At 39.2% G+C, this 22,087-nt stretch overlaps 1 protein-coding gene across 2 annotated transcripts in view; it reads right to left on the bottom strand.

Annotated features, from left to right (window-relative positions):
• Positions 1–1,735: 1,735 nt before the first annotated feature.
• TEX11 (testis expressed 11) overlaps positions 1,736–22,087 on the bottom strand; it is a 35,107-nt gene continuing 14,755 nt past the window's right edge. Inside the window, exons 12-27 of one of the 2 annotated variants that reach the window (XM_074600657.1) lie at positions 20,719–20,797; positions 19,824–19,975; positions 19,040–19,125; positions 17,733–17,870; positions 14,807–14,892; positions 14,108–14,161; positions 13,351–13,391; positions 12,010–12,096; positions 10,573–10,643; positions 9,901–10,017; positions 8,947–9,019; positions 7,323–7,472; positions 6,212–6,320; positions 5,089–5,209; positions 3,185–3,349; positions 1,736–2,153 (exon numbers count right to left, since the gene is read on the bottom strand). In XM_074600657.1, the coding sequence (XP_074456758.1) occupies positions 2,079–2,153; positions 3,185–3,349; positions 5,089–5,209; positions 6,212–6,320; positions 7,323–7,472; positions 8,947–9,019; positions 9,901–10,017; positions 10,573–10,643; positions 12,010–12,096; positions 13,351–13,391; positions 14,108–14,161; positions 14,807–14,892; positions 17,733–17,870; positions 19,040–19,125; positions 19,824–19,975; positions 20,719–20,797 (1,604 nt within the window). In that variant the 3' untranslated portion in view covers positions 1,736–2,078. The remainder of the gene's footprint in view (positions 2,154–3,184; positions 3,350–5,088; positions 5,210–6,211; positions 6,321–7,322; positions 7,473–8,946; positions 9,020–9,900; positions 10,018–10,572; positions 10,644–12,009; positions 12,097–13,350; positions 13,392–14,107; positions 14,162–14,806; positions 14,893–17,732; positions 17,871–19,039; positions 19,126–19,823; positions 19,976–20,718; positions 20,798–22,087) is intronic. The other variant, XM_074600656.1, reaches the window with a different exon arrangement.

A 22,087-nucleotide genomic window follows, 5' to 3' on the forward strand; every position in this document is an offset into this window, starting at 1 on the left:
GGAGACTTTCAAGACCCGCCTGGATGCAGCCCTGAGTGATGTGCTCTGGGCAATCCTGCTTTAGCAGGGGAGTTGGACTAGATGATCTCTAGAGGTCCCTTCCAGCTCTGAAAAATTCCGTGATTCCATGATTCCGTGCACACTGCAAAGCATCAAGTACACTATGTCCCTACTTAACGTAGCTGTAAATGCCCGGCTGACTGACGGGCCTGCGTGCGCCTGCCTTCAGGAAGCGACCCCGCGGCCGGCTGCACGACAGACACGAGGACAGGGCAGCTGAGGGCTGCTCTCTAGCTTCAGCCATGGGACACAAAGAGGTGTCTCGTGCACACAAAAAAGCAGAAAGCACTAATATTTGGGTTACTCACATTACGAAAAAAGACAGACATGGAGCATTGATAGAGACTGCACTGCAGCTGAATTTTTTAATTACTGCTTGGCCCTGACCACTGCACTAAGCACACTCCCAACTTCTTCCTCCAGACCGTGTCAGGCTTTCAGAATGGACAACGACTAACGCAATTCCTTCTTTTCTATAGCCACAATCCTGCTGCTAGTGGCCCTGTCCTCTGTCTGAATAGGCTTTAATATTCTGGTGCTAAGTAAAATGTATATTTTTAAATTTTAAAAACAAAATTAAATAAAACTTAATCTCAAGCCAGACGATCTTATAGCTGAAAGATACTGCTCTCCATCAGCCCTGCCTTCTGTGTCATGTTTGTAAAGAATAAGCAGAACACTTTTAGCTCTCCAGTAAGCAAACCAGAGGACTTGAAGTGACTGTTACTGTGTTCCCCAGGGTGCCTGAATATCCTCTTAAACAAACAGCAAAAGAATCCATTTATAGGATGTATGCCCAGTTACGGATCATGCGAATGTCTATGTGGTCTGTCCCCAAAAAGACAATATATTTTGACCTGCCTTGGACCTGCTTCCTGAAAAGCAATCAGTGTCCATCTGCCAGCTGTGACACCTGCCTCATCTTCTAAGCAGGCAACTGACAGCCTCAATCTGTGCTTTTTGCCCAAGCACCTTTTTTTTTTTTTGAAAAGAAAAACTACAATACTAAGTACAGGCTCTGCCAGAACCCACAGCACTGCTCCCCAAGCACTCACGGGGCTTGCTTGGAGCGCACCGTTGCTCCCTCCCGCCCCACTCACCTCCACTTGCTTCCAGAGAAGGGCTGGGCGTGCTGGAAGATGTGTGGCCTTGTGCTCATATGCAGGTGGAATGCAACCACAATTTGTCCCCCGGAGTTAGGACACCAAAAGGTGTCACGGAGCACATCTGTGCTACAGTACAGAAGACAACAGTCAGGCCACGTTTATTCTCACTTCTGAACCTGCTGGTGAAACAGCAACAGTTGCATAGAAGTAATTATGTTTCTTAACCCCACTCCACCTCTCCCCGCTTCTCACTATCCCCACAGAATTTCAGGTGGGAGATACCTTTTCAATCCAGCTGCAGTAAGATCCATCCATTTATCGGTCTGTGGTTTTGTGTGGATTTGAGGGGATTTCATGCTGAACTGTGACTGGTGTGTTACAGTTAGTACTCTATAAACAGCATTAGCTTTTTCTGTGAGTGAAATAGTACCTGCTCTTTTTTATTCTAAATCATCTGTGAAACTGGCAAACAGCTCTGAATTCTTGTCCATCCTGAAAGGGACTGAAAACTAAACAATCTGATAAATATTTATGTAGCAAGGCAGCTACGACATCCAGAGGAGATGCCTGGTCTTGGAATACTTTTATTGTTCTCACTGACACAAACTACTAAAATCTGGTTTCAAACCAACCTGTTACAGAACAGCAGATACATCTCATGAAAACATTAAGTATTTATTTCTGTTATACAGCTCCAGAGAACGAAAATTACTCCTGCGAGGAAAACAATTGCATTTATTCAATAAACATTTCCTAAAAAGTACATAACTTAATTGCCAACAAGAAGGAGATCCTGGTTTCTTTTCTACTGCTTCCACGTCCACATGCCTTTGCAGAGCTAACGGCCTCTTTCATTCAGCAGAACATTTCCAGGAGACACTGCCGTCCTCTTTTTTTGCAGCGTGGCTGTCATTATTCTTCTACATTTGGAAGAAACCCTTTTGCTCTGTCCAATTTGTCCAGAACCTCACTATAAAGACCAATCATCTGGAGAATATAAGCACCATAGTTGTCAAGAAGGACGGATAAAGTTGTACCACTCAACTAGATAATACAACAAAGTGACAGGGAACAGAAGCAAGGGAATAGGTGGGAGACTACCACCAGCTTCTAAACCTAAAATTTGAGATCGATGTAAAGATTTTGGCACAGATTAAATACGGTGGTTTAAGAAAAAAATAATTAAATCAGTGCAACCTAACAAAGGTGGGTTTATTTATACTAACATAAAGCATAGTTTATAGCTGAGCCCTACATCAGTGAATAAACCTATTCACAGAATCACAGAATGGCTGAGGTTGGAAGGGCGTGATCTCAATTCTTATTGTCTTAACAGACGTACTTAAAACGGTATAAAAGTTGCAACCAGCTCTTGATTGCCCAGCTCGCGCACAAGAGAATGCACGATGAACTGCATACCCCAGCCAGGCTGCGCTGTGTTGCAATCAGGGTAGAAGCAACAGCCAAAAACTGCAGAGAGAAGCTAGCTTGTGACAGAGCAAGAAAAAGTGTTGTTGCTTTCTACAGGGGTACTAGCCCTGGAATTTCTCCCTCCCAGCAAGTGGCTAAGCTACACTGGAAAAGATGGGCTTTAATGATTTTATTCACATCAGCTTAAACCCTATTTATAAGAACGCAGATTCTATTAGAAACCAAGCTTGAAAGCATTCATACAACAGCTGATTTAAGTAAGCTGGTACAGCACCTTGATTTCAGTGAAAGCAGGCGAGGCACAAGGGTTCTCCCATGGCCACAAACAGAAGTTTATTTCCAGTCAGCCATTTACACGATCCTTCCAGCAAAAGGACACTACATTACCCTTCCTAAAGGCTATCAAAACTTTTCTGGCCTTACTTTGAAAAAATCTTTAGCATCAAGCTCCCCCAAAATATTTAGGTGCCATGCTTCTCCTGAAACTCCTTAAAGATCATCTACAGTTTTTTTTCACCCAGATCCGTATCTCAAATTCAGACCAAACATCCAATCCCACATCCTCAAATCCATCTGCTTACACTTACATGGCCTTCGTAGCTTTTCTTCAGCGATCCTAAGTGATTGAGGAAACGCATTCCTAATCCACACCACTGCTCAGCTTCCTTATATTTACCAACAGTATATTGAAATATTCCTGTATTCCACGCTCTTGTCATCAACCAAAGGATCTCCACCTCTGGGTAAGCATCCTGGAGTAGCAAACAAGAAGCAGCAGCTCATCAGAAAATAGATTCTTCACTTTAAACCTGACAAGTCAAGAGTGCGTTAGAGTTTAGTTTTAGAGTGGGAAAGCAGCTGGGTTTCTTTTTTTTTTTTCCTAAGCAAAGGGCAATTCTTTCAGAGCCATCCTGTACTTCACAGTTCATCAGCACTACTGTCAAACAGCTTCCAACATGGTAAATCATATTGCAATTACCTATTGGTAGGTCCAAAAATACAAATCTGTGCGACTGGTAATGATGCTAGAGTGGAAGTACACTTTCCAACAGCCCATCTGCAGACAGACTGAACTTGCTGCCGTGACACTTTCCAGTTTATCCACAGTACTGAATAGCAGGGCAGTTGCTCGCTACAGATTAGAAGAACAGTTCTTACGTCTTCAGAATTTCTCTATGCGCTGTGGCAATGGCTTGCCAGAGTGAAAGCTGCCCTTATAACTGCAGAACAGAAGCCAGAATACCCAACAATACTTTGAACCTGGTGGGGCTCTGATTCAGTTGGGGAAGGGAAGGACAAGCAATTATTTATTTGCCATGCAAATCCTTAAGGGGAGGCTGGAAGGACTTCTTTTCCCTCTTTGAGATGTGTCTCGTCCTAAGTAAGAGGGCCCAGAACTGCAGCATCCAGTTCTGAACAGGAGGTATATATCATGAGTGGTGGACCAGCTTTCTAACTGCTCATGTACTGATGTGATGCCCCAATGTCCTTCTCCTAGCATGGAGATTAGTACCTGCTGCCATGAGCAAGACTGCAAAAGAAAGCCTTCCAGCACTGTGAAGCTTTGCTGTTGCGAGTATCAGTCCACATTAACATCTCATTCGTATCCCTCAACAAGAATGTTGTCAAAGTTACAGATGACAACGTTGGTGAAAGACAGGCATGAATGCGGAAACATTCTTCTTTTTTTTTTTTTTGTGGGAAGCCAGCAACAGCGTATCTTTATGACACTTTTATAAAAAAAGATACATTCAAACCTGACTAAAGAAACAGCCATGCAATGGAATGAAGCTATGAAACATAGTATTGGTTTCATTAATCCTGAACAGGACTACTCCTTAACTGATTTCTACCTATGAAATTCTAATTCTGTACATTCTGAAATTCTAATTCTAATTCTGTGACCTGCCTTCACTGTACAGCATTATGCTTCAGGCCTAAAAGGAGCAGCAGAAATGCTTACTGAAAGAAAGATTTTACTCTCCATATACCTGTCCTCACAGAAACAAGGCACATGGTGCCACAAGTACTGACAGCACAGGAATCTAGTTCTAGGTCATTTGGAAAAACTAGTAACATAGCAAGTTCACAAATACATTTAGCAAAACAGAGCTGAGAAAAAAGCAAGACTGGTATCCAAATTTTAGCTGGCGTTAAACTGATCTGGAAAAGTAAACTGCATTTAAAAATCCATATTCAGCATAAGAGTTTAGAAAACAGGAGGAAAGCTGGATGGTTTAGCTCAAGATGTTTCTAAAGTAGGCACTGAAAATTTGGCCTTAAATGTCTCTAAAAAGCCTTTACAAAATCCAGGGAAATTCATAACTCAGTCATAAATATCTTTTATGCATTGCTTACTGAAGAAGTCTTAGGTGCTCCATAACTACCACTATATAATGTTCAGTCTACTAACTGTTCTCACTCTGATGAGAATTTTTTTTTAACGTACTCGGAATCATCTCCCAATCTCTTGTTTCCCCATTCAACTTACTGTGCTGCTGACTACGCTCAGAGCATCTTCAAAGTAGTCCCACACTTCCTGCAGTACACAGGCATCCAAGTCCGTTAATCCAGTTGGCAAAGAAAGATTAATCAAACTATGTAAGCATTTGCTGAGAATTGAAACACAGCAGAAGAGGAAACATTAAATACTATGTGCACAAACAGCTACTTTTTAGTATCAGCAGCACACTAACTTATGTCTCTAAGATTGTCAGACAGACACGTCCACCTCGGTGGACTCATATACATGCATATTCTTATAGCAGGAACATGCGTTTTCCTAGTATTGGATCCCATTCATACAAACTGCGCAAAAAGAGAGCCAAGAGCAACAAGTACTTCATTATTTTCATTGCTGGGCTCTGAAGTATCACAGAAGAAAAGACATAATATTTTCTAGGGAAAAATTTTCTAGGAAAAAATACCTTTTCTAACTTCACCAACAAGAAATAAGCAGTCAGGGTCCTCAGAAAATCAGTGACAAATACATGGTTTCTGAAAACAGGTCTTTCTCTCAGTGCGAAGTGAGAAAGGCAAAGGCACTTGCCTTTGCCCAGTGGTTACTGCAAGAAACTTGGAAAGGAGGAAAAATTCCTTTATGGGATACAAGTGAGAGAGGAGGACACACACCAGCTTGTTTTTCAGATTCTATAAGGTAAAGCTGTTAAGAGCACCAGTTACCCAGCAAAAAAAATCACATATGTACTATGGCATCATATCACTAACCTGCAACTCATAGCTTTCTTCTCAGCCCTTAATTCCCCTCCACTTCATTGCCTTTGAAATACCCAGTTCACTACTGCAGAGTAACATTTGAAACGAACACCTTCCTCACAAGAAACAGTCAGATACCTCTGCAGGATCCAGTTTTCATTTTCCTTCCTCAATAGATCCATTTATTGGAAATAGGACTGTTTCAGAAAATAAGCCAACTAAACAAACTGCAGTTAATGCATCCATTAGATAGTCATACTTGAGAGGTACACTGGTTGGCCAGCAAGAAGCAGAACCTTGCACATAAGCTAAAATCCACTTTTTTCACATTGCAGGCTTTATTCCCTGGCAGAATTTCCAGTCACAGGCTCATGGCAAAGCTATGTGATAGCACTAACCTAAATTTCTCAGCATCAATGACAGTCTGCTTTCTGTGAAGGTTTAGTGCACCCTTGAGAGCTTTCTTACACAGTACAGGATACCGAGCTGGAGATTCCATTGCTAATGCTTAAAAGCAAAAGAAAATAGAGAAGAAGAAAGAAATGACTGGAGACAGACTTTAATCTCATTAGTCACTAAAATAAACTACAGCATTTTGCCAGATCCCTTGTGATAAATAACTGAAAAGAGATTTGCTTCATGCCTCGATGCCCGGGCTGGTCACAAGCTAGTGCTTCGCTACACTGTGCACCTCATCAACGAGGACTACAAGACACAAGCACAGCAGATTTCATAATTTACAAGTACTCTCACTGCTGTTTACTTCTGGGGCAGTAACCAAAAATATTGGGCGGGAGAGTCTAAAGTAGAGTATCATTTTGTTTGTCTCCTTGAACACGAAAGTTTGGATGGAAAAATCAGGCAGGAGCGGGATGTCAGTATGGTGTTTCCAAGCCAAGGTGTGTACTCCCTCAAGACAAGGGAGACAAGGAGGTGTTTATGCAATCCTACAGAATCCCCTCCAAAGACCTGGCATGGCAGTTCTAACTTTTACTCAACTTCCTTGGATCCTACTAGATTCTCAAGAAAGTATGACTAGAAATTTGTGACGAAAGTATGGTACAGTATAGAGAAGTGTGAAATTAACTACACTAACTTTAAGTTGAAACTGCGTATCTATCCAAAGTCCACATCCTAAAACTTCTGTATTGGGGCATGAATCAGCTAGGGTCATTCTCTGGCCTTTGCCAGTTTGGAGCTTGTAAAAGTTTATCTGACTAATCTTTTCCAGACTCACAACCTATACAAATGTCTCAGCGTCTAGAAACGGAAGGATGTAGCAAACTTCTGGTTCATCATCCACGTAATACAGGATTTCAAAACACAGATCCCCTAATGTTGCTGATATCCTAAGCATCTTTGCTTCACGACAAAATACATAAGGTTAGACCCATTTTCTGCTTGCTGCACAATATATGATAATCCCCGTCACCCCAAATGAACAGGAAGAGCAACAAAGGCTGTTTTTCATGACCTGAAGAACTAAGAAAGTACAAATGCAGTCCTTACATGCAATGATTTCTAGTGTCTTGACCTCTATTTGTGGTTGCTCCCATACTGACTCCATAAGGTCGTGGAGTGTTGGATCATTCAGCTTGGATCTTGCTTCAAATTCATAAAGCAGCAGCAATGTCTCTGTTGGGTCTTTAGCAAAATCTCCTACAGAAGAAACAGAATTGCCTGTCTGTAATGATTCACTGTCTTAAAGCCACGTGGCGTACCATAAGGTGTAAATTTTGCTTCCAACAGTCAGGAAAATCATTAAGGTACTCTCAGATTTAACAGTATAGCAAGTGGGAATATGAAGCAGACTTGGACAGAAACCTCAGATGTCCAAAGCACAATCCCACCAACAATCATGCCTCCCCTCCCCCCCCAAAAAATAAAATCTGGATTCTCTGTAATTGTCTACATTCATGCAACCCTCCTAGGCACAGTAAGAGCTACTAGGGAAGCCATTTTCATAGACAGGTAAAAAAGGTAACAGAAGGCCACCACTCAGAAGGTCAGCATATGAAAGAAGTTATCATCAGCTTCAAATTTTTTCTATAGAACTTGTCCCCTTTCTTGAAAAGCCCTCAGGAAATCCTTAAACACAGAAGAAGGGTGGGAGAACAGTACAACTGCTAGGAAAGTGTAAACCTTATACAAATGCCAAACAATCCTTTACTGAACTATCACAAAGACCTTTGTTTTTACATCTAAAAGACATTCTCAGCTTCCTCCAGAGCAACACACTTGCCCACACATTGTCCAAGGCCTAGTGAAGACATAACGGAAGCACCAGGCCACAGCCATTCCGCAAACCTCTGGAAGAGAAACTCCAATATGTCCCTGTCCTGAGATAATCAACCCCTTGCAATTTTAAGGATGGAAAATTAAAAGGGAAGAAGTCTTCCTGAGTTATCTTGCCTTCAGTGCAAAAAGGGCAAACAGAATCCCAAAACCAGGCCATATAATGAACCTGAAATATTCTGAAAATTCTAAGGAGGGAAAAAACAGCAAGTAAATTCTTGACAAATGTTAAATACTAATGGATCTTATGATGGAAACTCCACAGTGTCCCAAACCTATAACTGAAAAGAAAGCAAACCACAGGCCGTACAAGGAATGCCTAATGGAATTTTTTCTACCAATATACTACCAAAAAAGTGAAGCATGCATCCTTTAGGCTAACAGGCACTCAGCATCTCACCTGTCAGCTGAAAGCACGCCAGTCTCCAGTAATATCTAACCTAAATTGACACGGAATAGTCAGGGAACAGAGGATGGGTTTTGGCACTTCAAAGTATGGTAGCAGGACTTTCTGTGTGGGAGATGCTAGTAAAACGATTAAAACAGTGCAAGAGTGACTCCACTCTAGAGCAAAAAGCTTGGAGTTTCTCAACATTTAAGACAGAACAATCAACCCAAATTCACTCTGAAAGGTTCCATACTTCACAGCACCTATACAATAAAAAGCCTGCAATGACATACAAAAAACAGTAGTTGGCTTTGCCAATTCTTTCATCATATTGCCATATATCTGCTTCAACACTCTTCGGCTGAGACAGAAATTCCATATGCCCTGTATTTTTCATGAATACAGTGACTAAGAATTACATGTGCTGAAAAGACACACTTTGTAGCTTACCTGTTAATTTCAGAACTTTCCATATCTCCTTGCACACCTGGAGATGCTGAAGGGCCTGAGTCAAAAGCTCCGTCTATTTTACAAAATTTAAGAAGTTATTTTTGTCATAGTTTTAAAAGCAAAAGGAATATACATGTCACAACTAACAGGATCTTTATACCTAACTATAACATAAATTAAGAATCATCTACACCAGTTACTGGTTTTGGGGGGGTTTTTTTTTCCTCTCTGTGTTTCAAAGACCTCCACATCTCAAACAAAGCCTCTTCACATTCAACGTTCCATTGGTCTAGAAAGAACCATATGGATTCCTATGGGACATCATTTATTTTAGCTCCCAAGCATAAAATAGTGCTCTTGAGACTGACAAAGCGCTAAATCCCACAACAGAAATTGCTGTGTGTTGCTCTCCACAAAAGCAAGTTGCTACAACAATCACTGTACAGCAGACTTCCGTACTTCCTTCATAACCACTGTATGTTTCCCCTAATCTTCTTACCACAGTAAGTACAACACCCCCAAAAAGGGATGTATGCCTAAAGAATAAAAAAAAAATGGTGAGCTTTATCATAACCACACTGGTAACTACTTTCAGCAATGGCATAATCTTAAAGATGCAGTAATTACCTGCCTGACTGGCCAATGCTTAGCAGCAGACTCCTCACATAATATGTAAGGTAGACTGAAGTTCCTCTAAGAGAAGGTACTGCCATGAGCCTTTGCTGATATAAATTTGTTAAAATCCACTGAAGTCAACAGAACTAATTTACAGAACTCTAGCATTTACAATTGTCTGGAAAGCACCAGATGCATTGATTCTAATTAACTATGAAAGGTTCCCATGCTTACATTCTCAATATCCCGTTCCGAGTGAAACAACTAAGATTTCAAAATCAAAAGAAAAAAAATGCTACACTGATACATACAGAAGCAGTTAAGAGGGCAATGCCCTACCTGTTTAGAAGGTGTTACTTGTTGTCTCCCCATTTCCAGATCCACTGCAGCTGCCATTAGCAGGCATGTCTTCTGAGCAATTAGAACACCTTTGTCAGAAGGACAAAACTGGGACAACTGACACCAAAAATAGGAAAAGGTAATGAAAATTCTGCCCATATAAAGCAATTTGCTCATGAACAGATGATTGCTGAGTCTCTTCTATGGCACTTCTAGTAATCAATCATGAATAGTACATATTCATATTGCAATTTTACTTGTACAATCACACAAGAAGATCACTTAAAGTGTAAATCAGTGTTGGAGTCCCCTTTCTACAAACACATATAAAACCGTCAGTGTTGGCAGAAGTTCTGTATGGAGATTAGGACTCGACTGCTTAACATGTCTGTATTAATGATACAGTTTCCAAACATCAGAATCCATTGATTTTAGAAAGTTCTCATTGAAGTCTAAATTTCTTACGATGTTTTTAAGCAACAGAATATAAAGTATGACAATAATGCTCACATTTTATATTACAAGTCAATCTCCTCTTGACAAAAGTGCTCCATCTTCAGAGCATACAAGCACGTCTCCCCAGAGACACCTGATACTTGGATGTAACTTCTAACAGAACTAGACAGATGACAATATTCCTCAATCAGAGATACTATTAGCAAGAGTACGTACCTTGAAAGACAGGAGAAAAAAATCCCTCATCTTTTCAGGGTAGCCCCTGAACTGTACAGCTAAGTTCCAAGCTAACAAAGACATAAAAAACCGAAGACTAGAATAAAAATCTTCAACCTTATGGGTATGCCCATCTAATCTCTTGTAATAGGCAGTTCACATTCCACAATTCAATTTCTTCATCAAAATATCATCAACAGCACATTTAATAACAGCAAGAAATACCATTATTAGTGATTTGTTAAAATAGCTTAGCAAGAAATACTGTTACTAGTGATTTGTTAAAATAGCTTATTCATGTTTTCAAATTGTGTCTTAATAATTTCATCATAACCAAGTATCCATTCTGCCACACACCCTACCCACAAGGGCATGGATTGGAAGAAGCATTTTCTTATGTTAATAAACAAAACTAGTGTCTGAATAAAAGAGTTGAACAATATTGCCATGGCAAATTTAAAAAAAAGGGAAAAAAACCAACAAAGTTTTGAAACATTCTCCACTGTACATGGCATTTAAACACACAATTCTGATTAGTAAATGGATGAGCCACCTAAAGACAATCAAGTGATATATGTATGAGAATCTGACCCATCTGTTTACATTCTACAGTGACTTTGCAGATTCTAACTTTCATGTTAATTCCCAGGGGCATGTTTTTGTAGTCTCCGAGTTGTTTATTCCGTAAGTGAGAATGCTGCCTTGGAAAGGTCGCGGTCACCACAGATTCCATTCACACTCGTGTATTTGACCTCTGCTGCTTCTCTCCCTCCTTGGCTACTCTGTTAGAGCACGGCTGCATTGTGAGCATGTGTTTGTTTATTTATGATAATGTTGGCTGTTTAGATTTCATACACTGTAGTTCAAGGCAAACTCCAGGACTGCTGATTTAAGGAACTAATGAAGACATTCTATCTGGGTGGCAGAGGTAAGCTCTTCCTGCACCAAACTAGTACACTCATCTGAACGTCCTAATTCTCATTTTGCCTACATGAGAATGTGCAGGATCAGCATAAAGGGGGGGTTTATTGCACTTTTTTTTCAGACATTGAATTGACCATTATTCTTTTTATTTGCCCTATCTTAAGTTTTACTTCTGTAACACAGTCTTGGTAGTGAAGGGCTACCTAAGAGAAAAATGGACTCGGGGCACATACAGCTACTCCTGCGGCGAAGGGAACACTCTATCGGCTATCCCATCAGTCAAACAGACCACGTGTGATTATTTCTCTTGATAAATGACTTAAAATACAAGCCGTATCAGATAATTTCAGAAGACAGAAAGTGCCGCAGAACTTTAAGACTAGTTAAGGCAGCGACTGCCAAAGGTGGCAAATTCTATAAATCCACTACATCTTTAAACACTTCTTTCTTCCTTAAGGTCTGTCTAACTGGAGTTGGAGGGGATTCAGTTTACATTCTGAGAGTGCAACCTACCAACTTTTCTAAACCAGTGAGCGTCAAGGATCCTCGTGTCCCCTGTAAACTTCTCTTCTGTGAAAGACCCAGCAAGTCTCTTGTGAGCTGCAGAAAATGTGTTGTTCAATCTGTAAGTAACACTTTCTGAGCAGAATAAAAACAATTCAAAGTCTAATAACTACACTACAAAACAGAGGTTTCCAAACGTCCCGTATAATTCCTGATGAAGAGTTATTCTCACAGCTTAAATCTCATATGCTTGACCAGAGAGGCTTATAAAAAACATCAAAAAGCACCTCAAACAGCATGTTAGCTAAGGTATGTAAGGCTGCCAACAAATGCTGCCTCTTCGAAGTTTACTGACAGGGAAGTCTAATGCAGAGGAGTTTTACTTAATTTCCCAAAAAGGGTTTTTTAATTTAATAACAGGTTTGAGGCCTTTCTTCAGGGAACCTTTAATTAATTTAATTCTAGTCTTCATTCTTGTCTCCTTGTTGCAGTAAGAATGGCTAGTGTAAAGTTCTACAATCTCATTAGCTTTCTTGTCCAAGATAGGAAGAGAGGGGTAAAAAGCATGTAGTGAAAATAAGTATTTCTTCAGACGGAGAAAAGTCTTCTGTAAAACTCCTGGACCTTTTCCAATGCAAACAAGACAATTCTTTTTCAAAGGACACCACAACTTAAAAGTGGGAACCAATTTTGACAAGTCTCTCCCATCTTCCAGCAATTTGCTATTACTTCTTGCAGTTTTCTAAGCCTTCCAGAGCAAAAAAAAAAAAAAAAAAAGCGCATTAACTTAATTTAAAAAATGTTCCCTTTTAAACAGCTAGAACAGCAAAGACCACCACTGGCATTTAATTAATGCCAGTCAAGAGTTACATTGTTAATTCAGTTTACGAAACCAAAATTCTTCCTCCTGTGGTAGCCCTGCTACTAAAGATACTGACTTGGTTCCTGCCAATGCAGTCGGAGTCGGAGACTGTCACTTGAGGCCACCCAGGCTGTGGCTCGTACACACATATCTGCTGTTTGCATGCATGGCCTTACAAGAGACTAAAGGGAAACTCCCTAGAAGAAACTGCCCCTTTGTCTGAGAGAAGGTCCCAAGCACAGGCTTTACTAGAAACAGTTTTTCCAACACTAGTGTGCAAGCTTTCCACAGCAAAAACCTGCAGCACTGAGATCCAACTTCACAACGCTGTTGAATCTCCAGTGTTAATTTTCACTGATTTCAGTGGGAAGTTGGGAACCTAGAATGAAATAAGGAGTCTAAACGTATGGTTGGTATGGACCTAATCAAATCATTAAAAGTTCACAGATGGAAGAACGACAGAAAATGTAAATAGAACAAAAGCATACCCAAGGTCAAGTAAGTCAGCATTGAGTTGATATCTTCATCCCTAGAATGATGGAAAAATTAAGTTTTAGAAAACTGTTGCTTAACTTTCTTACAACAGAACACATTATTTATGTTGAAATACAAGATCTCTGTAATTATGGATATAATCATTCCTCCCCTGATGAACATCTCAGGCATTAGAAACTCCTAATATTTGAAGATGCCAATGGAATACTGAAGGCCTACAAAAAGTTTTACTGATCTGCAGCAGTGAAGGTCATTCTAGACGTGCAGCAGGAGATTTTCTCAGTTGTTGGGGCTGCAGGTTAAACTTCAAACCCCACTGCCACTACATTGTTTTCTTGACAGTCAAAATCCAGCAGTACAATTCTACTTCTAAGCCAACACACCATTTGCAAAGTTGCTAGCCTTCAGCAAGGGAGGCCCCACTCAAAACTTCTGAAAGATATCACACCCTAGTGTCAAAGTTAAAAGAGGTTGCTTAGCTCACATTCCTCATCAGAAATACCTGCTGGTTTCATGCATTAATAAAAGAGGAAGGCAAAGAACAAATATTTAAAGGAAAGGTTATACAAGTAGAAAAGATGTTCCTATGTGATGCCATAGGTTAAGTTGGGAAGTCATATGGGTGGACTTTTTACTAGCACAAAAACTAATCTCTTGATTACTCTGCAAGAAAATAAGCCCAGCAAGAAAATATTACACCATTTGTACAACCCATCCACCATAAGAAAATGCTTTTGCAAATGGACTTACCTTTTCTCTTCGTTTTCTGCCATGACCTTTGACAACATAAGACGAACCAAACATCTAAATACGAAGAAAACAAGCAATGAAGAAACAAGAATTTTTTTCCAAGTTTACTTTGTCCTAATTTCCCAGAAAGGATCCCACTTTTCTTCCTTATGCTATCAGCCCATGGAACTCACAGAAGAATTCAAAGTTTCAAACTGAGAATAAGATTATACCACTTCCCACCCTATCGCCTTATTTTGTATACCACTTTGTTAAATCACGTTATAGTAAGCAAATAAATGTTCTTTAACAAAGTAACTTGAAGCAAATATTGGAATAAATGCATCTGTCTCACAATATTTGTTTTTATAAACATGATGGCATATTTCAATAAGAAGATACCACTTCATCAGAGGATAAAAACGAACTGCTATTTTCACCAAATATATTGTTGGCAATCTCATTAGAGTCGCTGTTGGTCATCTGTCCAAATTACAATGTACTCATAAAATTCAGAGCAACTAATAGTATTTGCTTGGGAGAGACTTGGACCATCTGTAGATATTAAGAGTTCAGGCTTGAGGTACATCTGCAGCATCAAAAAGACTGATAGCTAATCTTTCATCTACTCTATTTTCCACCTTCCTCAAGATAATAAATTACTTTTGAAAAAGAAACCAGAAAAAATTCTCTTTCCTTGTAAATATATTGAATACTCACTTTAAAGCTGCAAATAATTGTTGGCAGTCTTGTAAATGTTCAGACAAATACTCCAAAGCTTTGATAGCCACAACTTGTTGTTCATTCTGAAAATAAATTAAAACATGTTTTGTATAAACTGCACTACCTCAGTTACTGTGAAATAATAAAAAAAAAAACCAAAAACAAAGCAACAGCATATTCCAGAAGCCTGCGCAGTGTACTAGCAGGAAAAAGAACAAAGGACTCTGCACAGAAGAGCCTCAGAGCGAAGAGAAAACCATAAGGAGAGATCATACATGCACGAAGAGCCTACGGCAAGAACAGGACACATACAGGTTGGCAAGGCTTTCGCGCCTTACGGGGCTATGAACAAAGCCCTAAAGGGCATCCAAAAGCCTCCTCTAATTATGCCAATGTAATCAGCCAGTTCAGACATCACTCAAGTCACCAATCAAGGGCAAACAGGAGACAAGTGACTTTTCAGCTTTTCATCGTTGACTTAGGTGTATTTTGTACACAGTTTCCTCTAGCACGTCAAAGATCAAATCCCAGAGGCAGAAAAACATGTAACATTTTGATAAGGGGATTTTTAAAGAAATACACCATGTCATTTACAGATACCAACATTTATAACTCAGAATCCTTTATTTTCTCAAAGAAATATTAAAAAAATACAATTGCTCCCTATGTGAAATCAATCTCCATTTTGCATTAAATAACAAATTTGAGTGAGACGTTGGTCATGGGAGCACAAAATACTTAGAAATGCATGAAATACATAGAAATTTTAAAAGTAGGCCAAGTTACAAAGGTTACAGCTCTCCTACTTATATCAATAAAGCAAAGCAAAGACAATGTTATCTGCTCTACCTCTAAAGCAATATGGGCTGCTAAACTCAGGAGGTTAGTGCCTGTATTTTCATCCACTCTCAGCTTGTCTTCATGTTGAGATGACTTTTCTGCTAGCTTCCCGATTTCAATAACTGTTTCCACAGCTGAAATATACATAGGGAAACATTAATTATTTTTTTATAGAAGCAATTGGAAGGTGTTTTAATGAGGCTTTAGAAACGACTTATGAAAGGCTATAATTTTTTTTTTTAATATGAAAAACCAAGACAAGAAAACCTGACCATACCAGCACTTTTCCACAATTACGCATTTCTTCCTAGAGAGGTGCCAAAAGGTTTTCCAAGCTACTAATCTAAGGAAACAAGGATGCCATACAAATGAAACCTATCTCATGTCCTTAATCTTGTTCTGCTAAATAACTATTTGTCACTGAAGACAGAAGACTTTCTCTAATACATTGTCTGGGCGTGATTCCAAGCTCCCACATCTTGGCTTATGCTAAGGGTGCTGCTGCTTTTATGTTCATGCTGTGCTGTGGTTCCCACTCTATATTATGTGAACAAATTATGCTGTCATTAAAAAGATGTATAGAGAACAATTAATTGGCACAGAACTCATCGGAAAATAAGCTCTGCATGTTACTCTGTATTCTAAGTAAGTATAGTCTATTTCTCAATTTCCACTACTTGAGCTAAGATTCTCATTAAAATACGAAATGGCAGAACTCATTATAAAGAGGAAAGAGTCTACAGGGATATGTCATTCTGTAAGTCATCTCAGTAATTTCTACTTGTCCAGAGAAATTAAGAGCAGCAATAATGGTTCCGCTAAGGTTCATTTAGCTCAGTATCCTTTTTTTTATATTGTATATGCATACAAAGGAATATTAGAAACAGTAAGTATACAATGATTCTCACCCTGAGATGCTACTATAGCTTCTGCCCATGAGAAGATTAGAGACGTCCTAGCCAGAGGTTCCATCCAGACAATATCAGGTATGGCAAAGGACTCCACACTTTACATATTGTGTGCAAAAAGCATCCCACTCTAACAGTTTAAATCTACAGCCTGACAGTTTCAATGACGTTACAGACCCTTCTTCTAGCTTCCCTCTATTGTCTTTCTCAAGATGAACAGTCCAAATCCGCATAGTATTTTCTAATATATTCAGCACTGCTGCTCCTTGTAGTGGACCCTTTATCTTTTAAGTTCTACCTTTATCAGTATCTTTCTCCATCACTGCAATCTTATAGACACTGAATTTAGTAAAGATGCTGTTTGGATCACACCTCTTTGCTTCTTTAACTGCCTCTTTAGCCTATTCACAGAAGAGATTAATGGAAATCAGTACACTGACATCTTGAAATCAGTAATATGATTCGCAATAGAAGAGAGCTAAAAAGATACACAAAATGTTAATAGTTACATTTTTGATATTCATTATAATTACTCAAGATATAATATTATAATTACTGGAGAAGTTTGGTTTGGCAACATCTTCCCTGGAAAGTAAAGTGACAAGAGCAGAAGATGGCACTAAAGACCAACAAGAACCAGACTGAGAAAAAAGCCCATTCCTCAAAATTAGAGCTGCAGAATCAGAAAACAAGAGAAGCCCTTAGAATGCTGAAAAATTAAACTCCCTTCTGTCACTTTGAGCTGTGAAGTTTACACCCCCAAACCCGGAGGCCTAGACAGGTAAAGCAGGTAAACTGCTCTGCAGAGGTGAGGTCTAACACAGTTGTGGGAAGTTCTCGTGAGACAAGTCAAACATTTTTCCTGCCAAGGCTCATCAGTCTTGAAGAGAGGAGGACCTCTAATCTGAGAAGAAATCCAATATACCAAGGCATGGTCACGCAACTTGTGAACTGTTTCCCCCATTTGAATGACAGGTGATACAAGAGGGCCCCACAGCAGCTAAGATGATGAACGACATCTCTCTGCCAGATGATGCAAGATAGGCAAAGACAGTTCCCTCTCTCAAAGCAAAAAAGGTACAGTAACAAAAGTGTAAATTAAGTCGCAATGACACAGCTACAAAAATAAAAACAATGCAAATAAATAAATATTTATACATATGTATTATCTATACCTTGTCAATTTGTTTCAGATGAAGATAGCAAGAAGCCATGTTCCTCTGCAGCTTAGCTAAGTTCTGATCTATCTGCCCAGGCGTGTAGAAGCTGACAGAATAATTGTACCAGTGAAGAGCTTCAGAGTAGCTTTTTGCCTAGGAAATTTAAAAGACAAAAACCAAAACAAAACAAATCCAAAAAACAAACACACCCTTATTTGGGTGATTAAACTGCCTACCTTACCCCAATTTTTTTTTTAAAAAGGTCATAGGATATGAAAGATTCAGATAATCAAGTATATTCTAGTGTAACCTTTCCCCCAGAAGAGCAATCATTGGTCCCACAACACAGGTAATATTCATTAGGAGAACTGACACTTTACCTACTCCTACTCTTCTCTTATTCTTACAGCCATTAGCAAAGACAGGACACTGGACTAGATGGGTCATTCATCTGACCCAGAAAGGACACTCTTATGACGAAATACAAACCAGAAACATTATTTCAAAAAAATCTCTCTCTTCACGATACAAAGCAACTGAAACTAAGAGAAAAAGACAAAAATGTTTATCCCATTTAGACTTGAGTCTTGATGATACTACACTGAAGATGGTGCTCCCAACTATAGTTCCAATTTGGACAGAGAATTTCTTTTAAAATGAGAAGGGAGAAAGCTGTGTCATTAGCAAAATTCCTTCTTGACTACACAGATGATAGGTAATAAAATGGCACGTGTGTTTTTCTTTATGTCTTCAAGAAACTAGCATATGACAGAAGTACAAGAGTAGAACATAAGCTCATCTTCTCCAAATACTGAAAGAATAAAAAGGTATCTGGTTTTGAATAACAGAACTTATATATGCTCACAGTACGAACGTATATGAACTAAGATACAATGTAAGCATAAGCTACTTCATATATAGGCTAAAAAGAAAATCAATGTACAAACGATAACACTTCATGCTCCTTAAAGCAACAACTGACCGTCAGATGGTAGGAACTGTAAAATAAACAGCACAATGTAAAGAATATTTTCAGGCTTTTGATACCCTTTCCAGGACAGAACCAGAATGACGGATTGCACAGGTTTCTTGGCTGATCAGTTCTGGACGTAACTGTTCCCATGTACAAACCCTGAGATGAGGCTACCTGAAACTTGATGCTGTAATGGAAAACAGCACCCAGCTGGATAAAAACAAAACTAGTGTGGGGGTCTTAGTAACAGCTTGCACTCTGACCAAAACCAAACATACCAAAGGGGTCAGACAATGCAGACCTTCATTTTCACCGATACAAATAACAACACTACTGTTTGGTCCCAAACCTCATAATGTTTGGCAGCTCTGTCCCACAAGATGATGTGTAGCCGGTTCAAGGCTTCAGGCAACAGCTGTTTCCCAGTATAATGACCTGAAAAGATATTGCAAATCATCACTTTACAAAAACTTTAAGAAGAACACTGAGAAACACTTAAGAACTGAGACAGATCATCCCATAGCCTACATCAAAAAGCACTAACACAACAACAGTTTCAGCCAGGACCCAGTGTTTCATATCCTGCTTCTGAAAAAACAAACAAATAAACAAAAAACCCAAACAAGCAAAAGCCCCAAAAATGGTGGGTAGGAGAATAAATATTTTCATGCTTAAACAACGAAAATGTGGCTTTTGCACCTAGCTTGATGCTACATAAAATACGGTCTGATTTCCTGCAGATCTGACAGTCAAAAAATACTACAGTGCTAAAGGTGCGACAGACCTGAAACTGTTCTTCAGCTGCTCAAATAAGGATACGCAACCTGTTTAAATACTGACAAACAAAAACATATTGGGCTGGATGGACAAAGTATTAACATTATGCAGAACTTCTCATAAATGTTTCTAATCCCACTTGTATCAGTCTACGCTAAGAAGGAGGAATTGTTCTAGCAAGTGACTTTAACCCTGCGCTTTACCATGACTGTCATTCACTATGGAAGCTGAGAGCTGCCACGCAAAAGAAACATAGAAAGGAAGACGAGATAAGCAAAATAGTGAAAATCAGAATTCAAGACTTTAGCCAACTAAATCCAGCTTTCAGTAAACAGCAGCTAAAGAAGGATACAGACCTATAACAATTTCTTCAACCTTTTGCTTAGCAAGAAGCTCCCTCTTATTCTGCAACAGGAACTCGATGTGGAGCAGGGTAATTTTTCCAAGGTCAGGAGAAGATTCAAATCGTTCAGCAACAGATTTCAGAAAATCAAAACCAACTGATTCCCTATTCACACAGATGCATTTTTAAGAGGCTGCACAAGAAGAGGTGTTAATTTTCCATTCTAAAAACTAACATATTCACACCGTGCAACATGTTTCTCATTTATACTACTGGCACACAATCACACTGACAGAGTGAGTCAAGGTATGAATTTACTGCACTTCATCTATTCATCAGTAACTTCCTATCAGCACATGCTTGTTCCACAGTCTTCACAAGAGAGCTTACTCCTCACAATGAAAAGAGTAAGAATTTACTGCAAGACAGAAGCATATACATAGGTAATCATGATGCAGTATTCAACAGTGTGAAATTTCAGTGATTTATTTTGCAGTAACTTGTTCATCCTTATACTGCTTTTCACAAAAACAATTCTAGGACTCCAAACTCTTTCATTCTGAGGGTTGATTAGTTGATATGGAAGACAGATTTCAGTCAGATAATTCCAGACTTACATATATATTATTCCAGATATATATTAAAACTACATAAGGAGAATATTATCATTCCAAAGTAAGGCTACAGTATTGCAAGTTGCCACACAACATTATGTCACACCATGTTCTGCTGCTGCCATAATCACCTTGCTATAGAAGAGACAGGCTCCCTCTCAAAACTGTTCACCTATCTCTGTGATTTTTTTATTTAAAATAAAGCGTCATTGTAAAATAGATGTTCTTTGCTTATAACAGAACACCTATAAAGCCCAAATATTGTGCTCACCCCACTTACTGATGCTTTCATACCTTCCATGCTCCAGCAGCAGTTTGGCAGTATTCAAACAAAAGTCTAAAGACATCTCATGGTGCAGGAACTCTGCAACAGCTAGAGAGAACACAAAGCAGGTGAGATCATTTAATCAACTCAGACACTTAACTGCTCAATTTACCATTTATCTCTTACAGCTTCTTTGAAATAAAACCAAAAAGCAATATAATAGTTCTAAAACAAAAGAACAAAAGGAAGAATAAAACATGCCTATTGTGCTTTGACTTTCCTTTCACTGTACCATTAATGTAGTACCACAGAAAGGTGACTAGCCCTGGAATTCTATCCCTCTGTCTCTTTAAACAGAACAGCACAGGCTTTTGTAGCACAAACTTTTGCCTCGAGCTGCTTTCCATCAAAATGTCTCATCCTTATCCAGCAGGAACCACTTAAGACTGAGGTCAGTGCTCAGGCTGTGCATGGTATCACATGCCAATGGGAAGTACTTCAGCCTAATACTTTTAGCATCAGCTGTTGAACTGACTGGTGCTGATAAGCATGCATCAGTTTTAGACCACTCGGATAAAGTTTAAAAACTGCTAGACTGTGCTGAATGATTAATAACAAGATTTATACATTTGTAGCTTGGATGAGATCAGAGAAGGAACACATAGGAGCAGTTGTTAAAGGAAGCATTTCTAAGGCACCTGTGTACAACTGCACAATACAAGATTTTAGTCAAATGCCTACAACTCAGCAGGAACCTTCACTCGGAAGAATAAGAAGCTGCAGTGCATAGACACAACACTCTCTTCCGCCAGCCATACAAGAAAAGACAGACATCCACTCACTAATAAACTTGCTTGAAAAACTGACTGGAGTCTTGGTGCTACTAAATATAAGCGGAGTGTGTTTTAATAGGCAACACTATGGCTTCACAATTCAAAATGCGGAACAGAAGCCAACTATTGCAATGGTAAGTTTTGAAAAACTGTCCACTTGAAAGCTGGCTGAAATTCCCCAGGAGCAATCTGGAGTTTTCATTCCTGCTAGTCTGGCAGCATTCAAACCATTCAGCTCTCTGCAAGAAATTCCTCATCTCACCCTACATTTATTTCTCAGAGCATTCATTACGCATCTGATGCTTTCCAACCATGAAAAGTACAAAGCCTCTCTTCCATAAGATTTTATTAGTTATGGCAATAAATTTCTCCTGATACATTACTCTTTCTATATTAAAGTCCCCCCCAAAACTTTATTCTCCTCTCATGCCAATGGAAAAATCAATTTTCTTCAAATGACAAGTTTGAGGAATAAGGAGAAAAGAGTTTATATGCCCTAGGTAAACTAAACAAACACTGGTAACACAGGTTTATAACAACACACTGGGCAGCACTTGATGTCTCT

Source organism: Larus michahellis, chromosome 9 (genome assembly GCF_964199755.1).
Source record: "Larus michahellis chromosome 9, bLarMic1.1, whole genome shotgun sequence".
NCBI classification, from domain to species: domain Eukaryota; kingdom Metazoa; phylum Chordata; class Aves; order Charadriiformes; family Laridae; genus Larus; species Larus michahellis.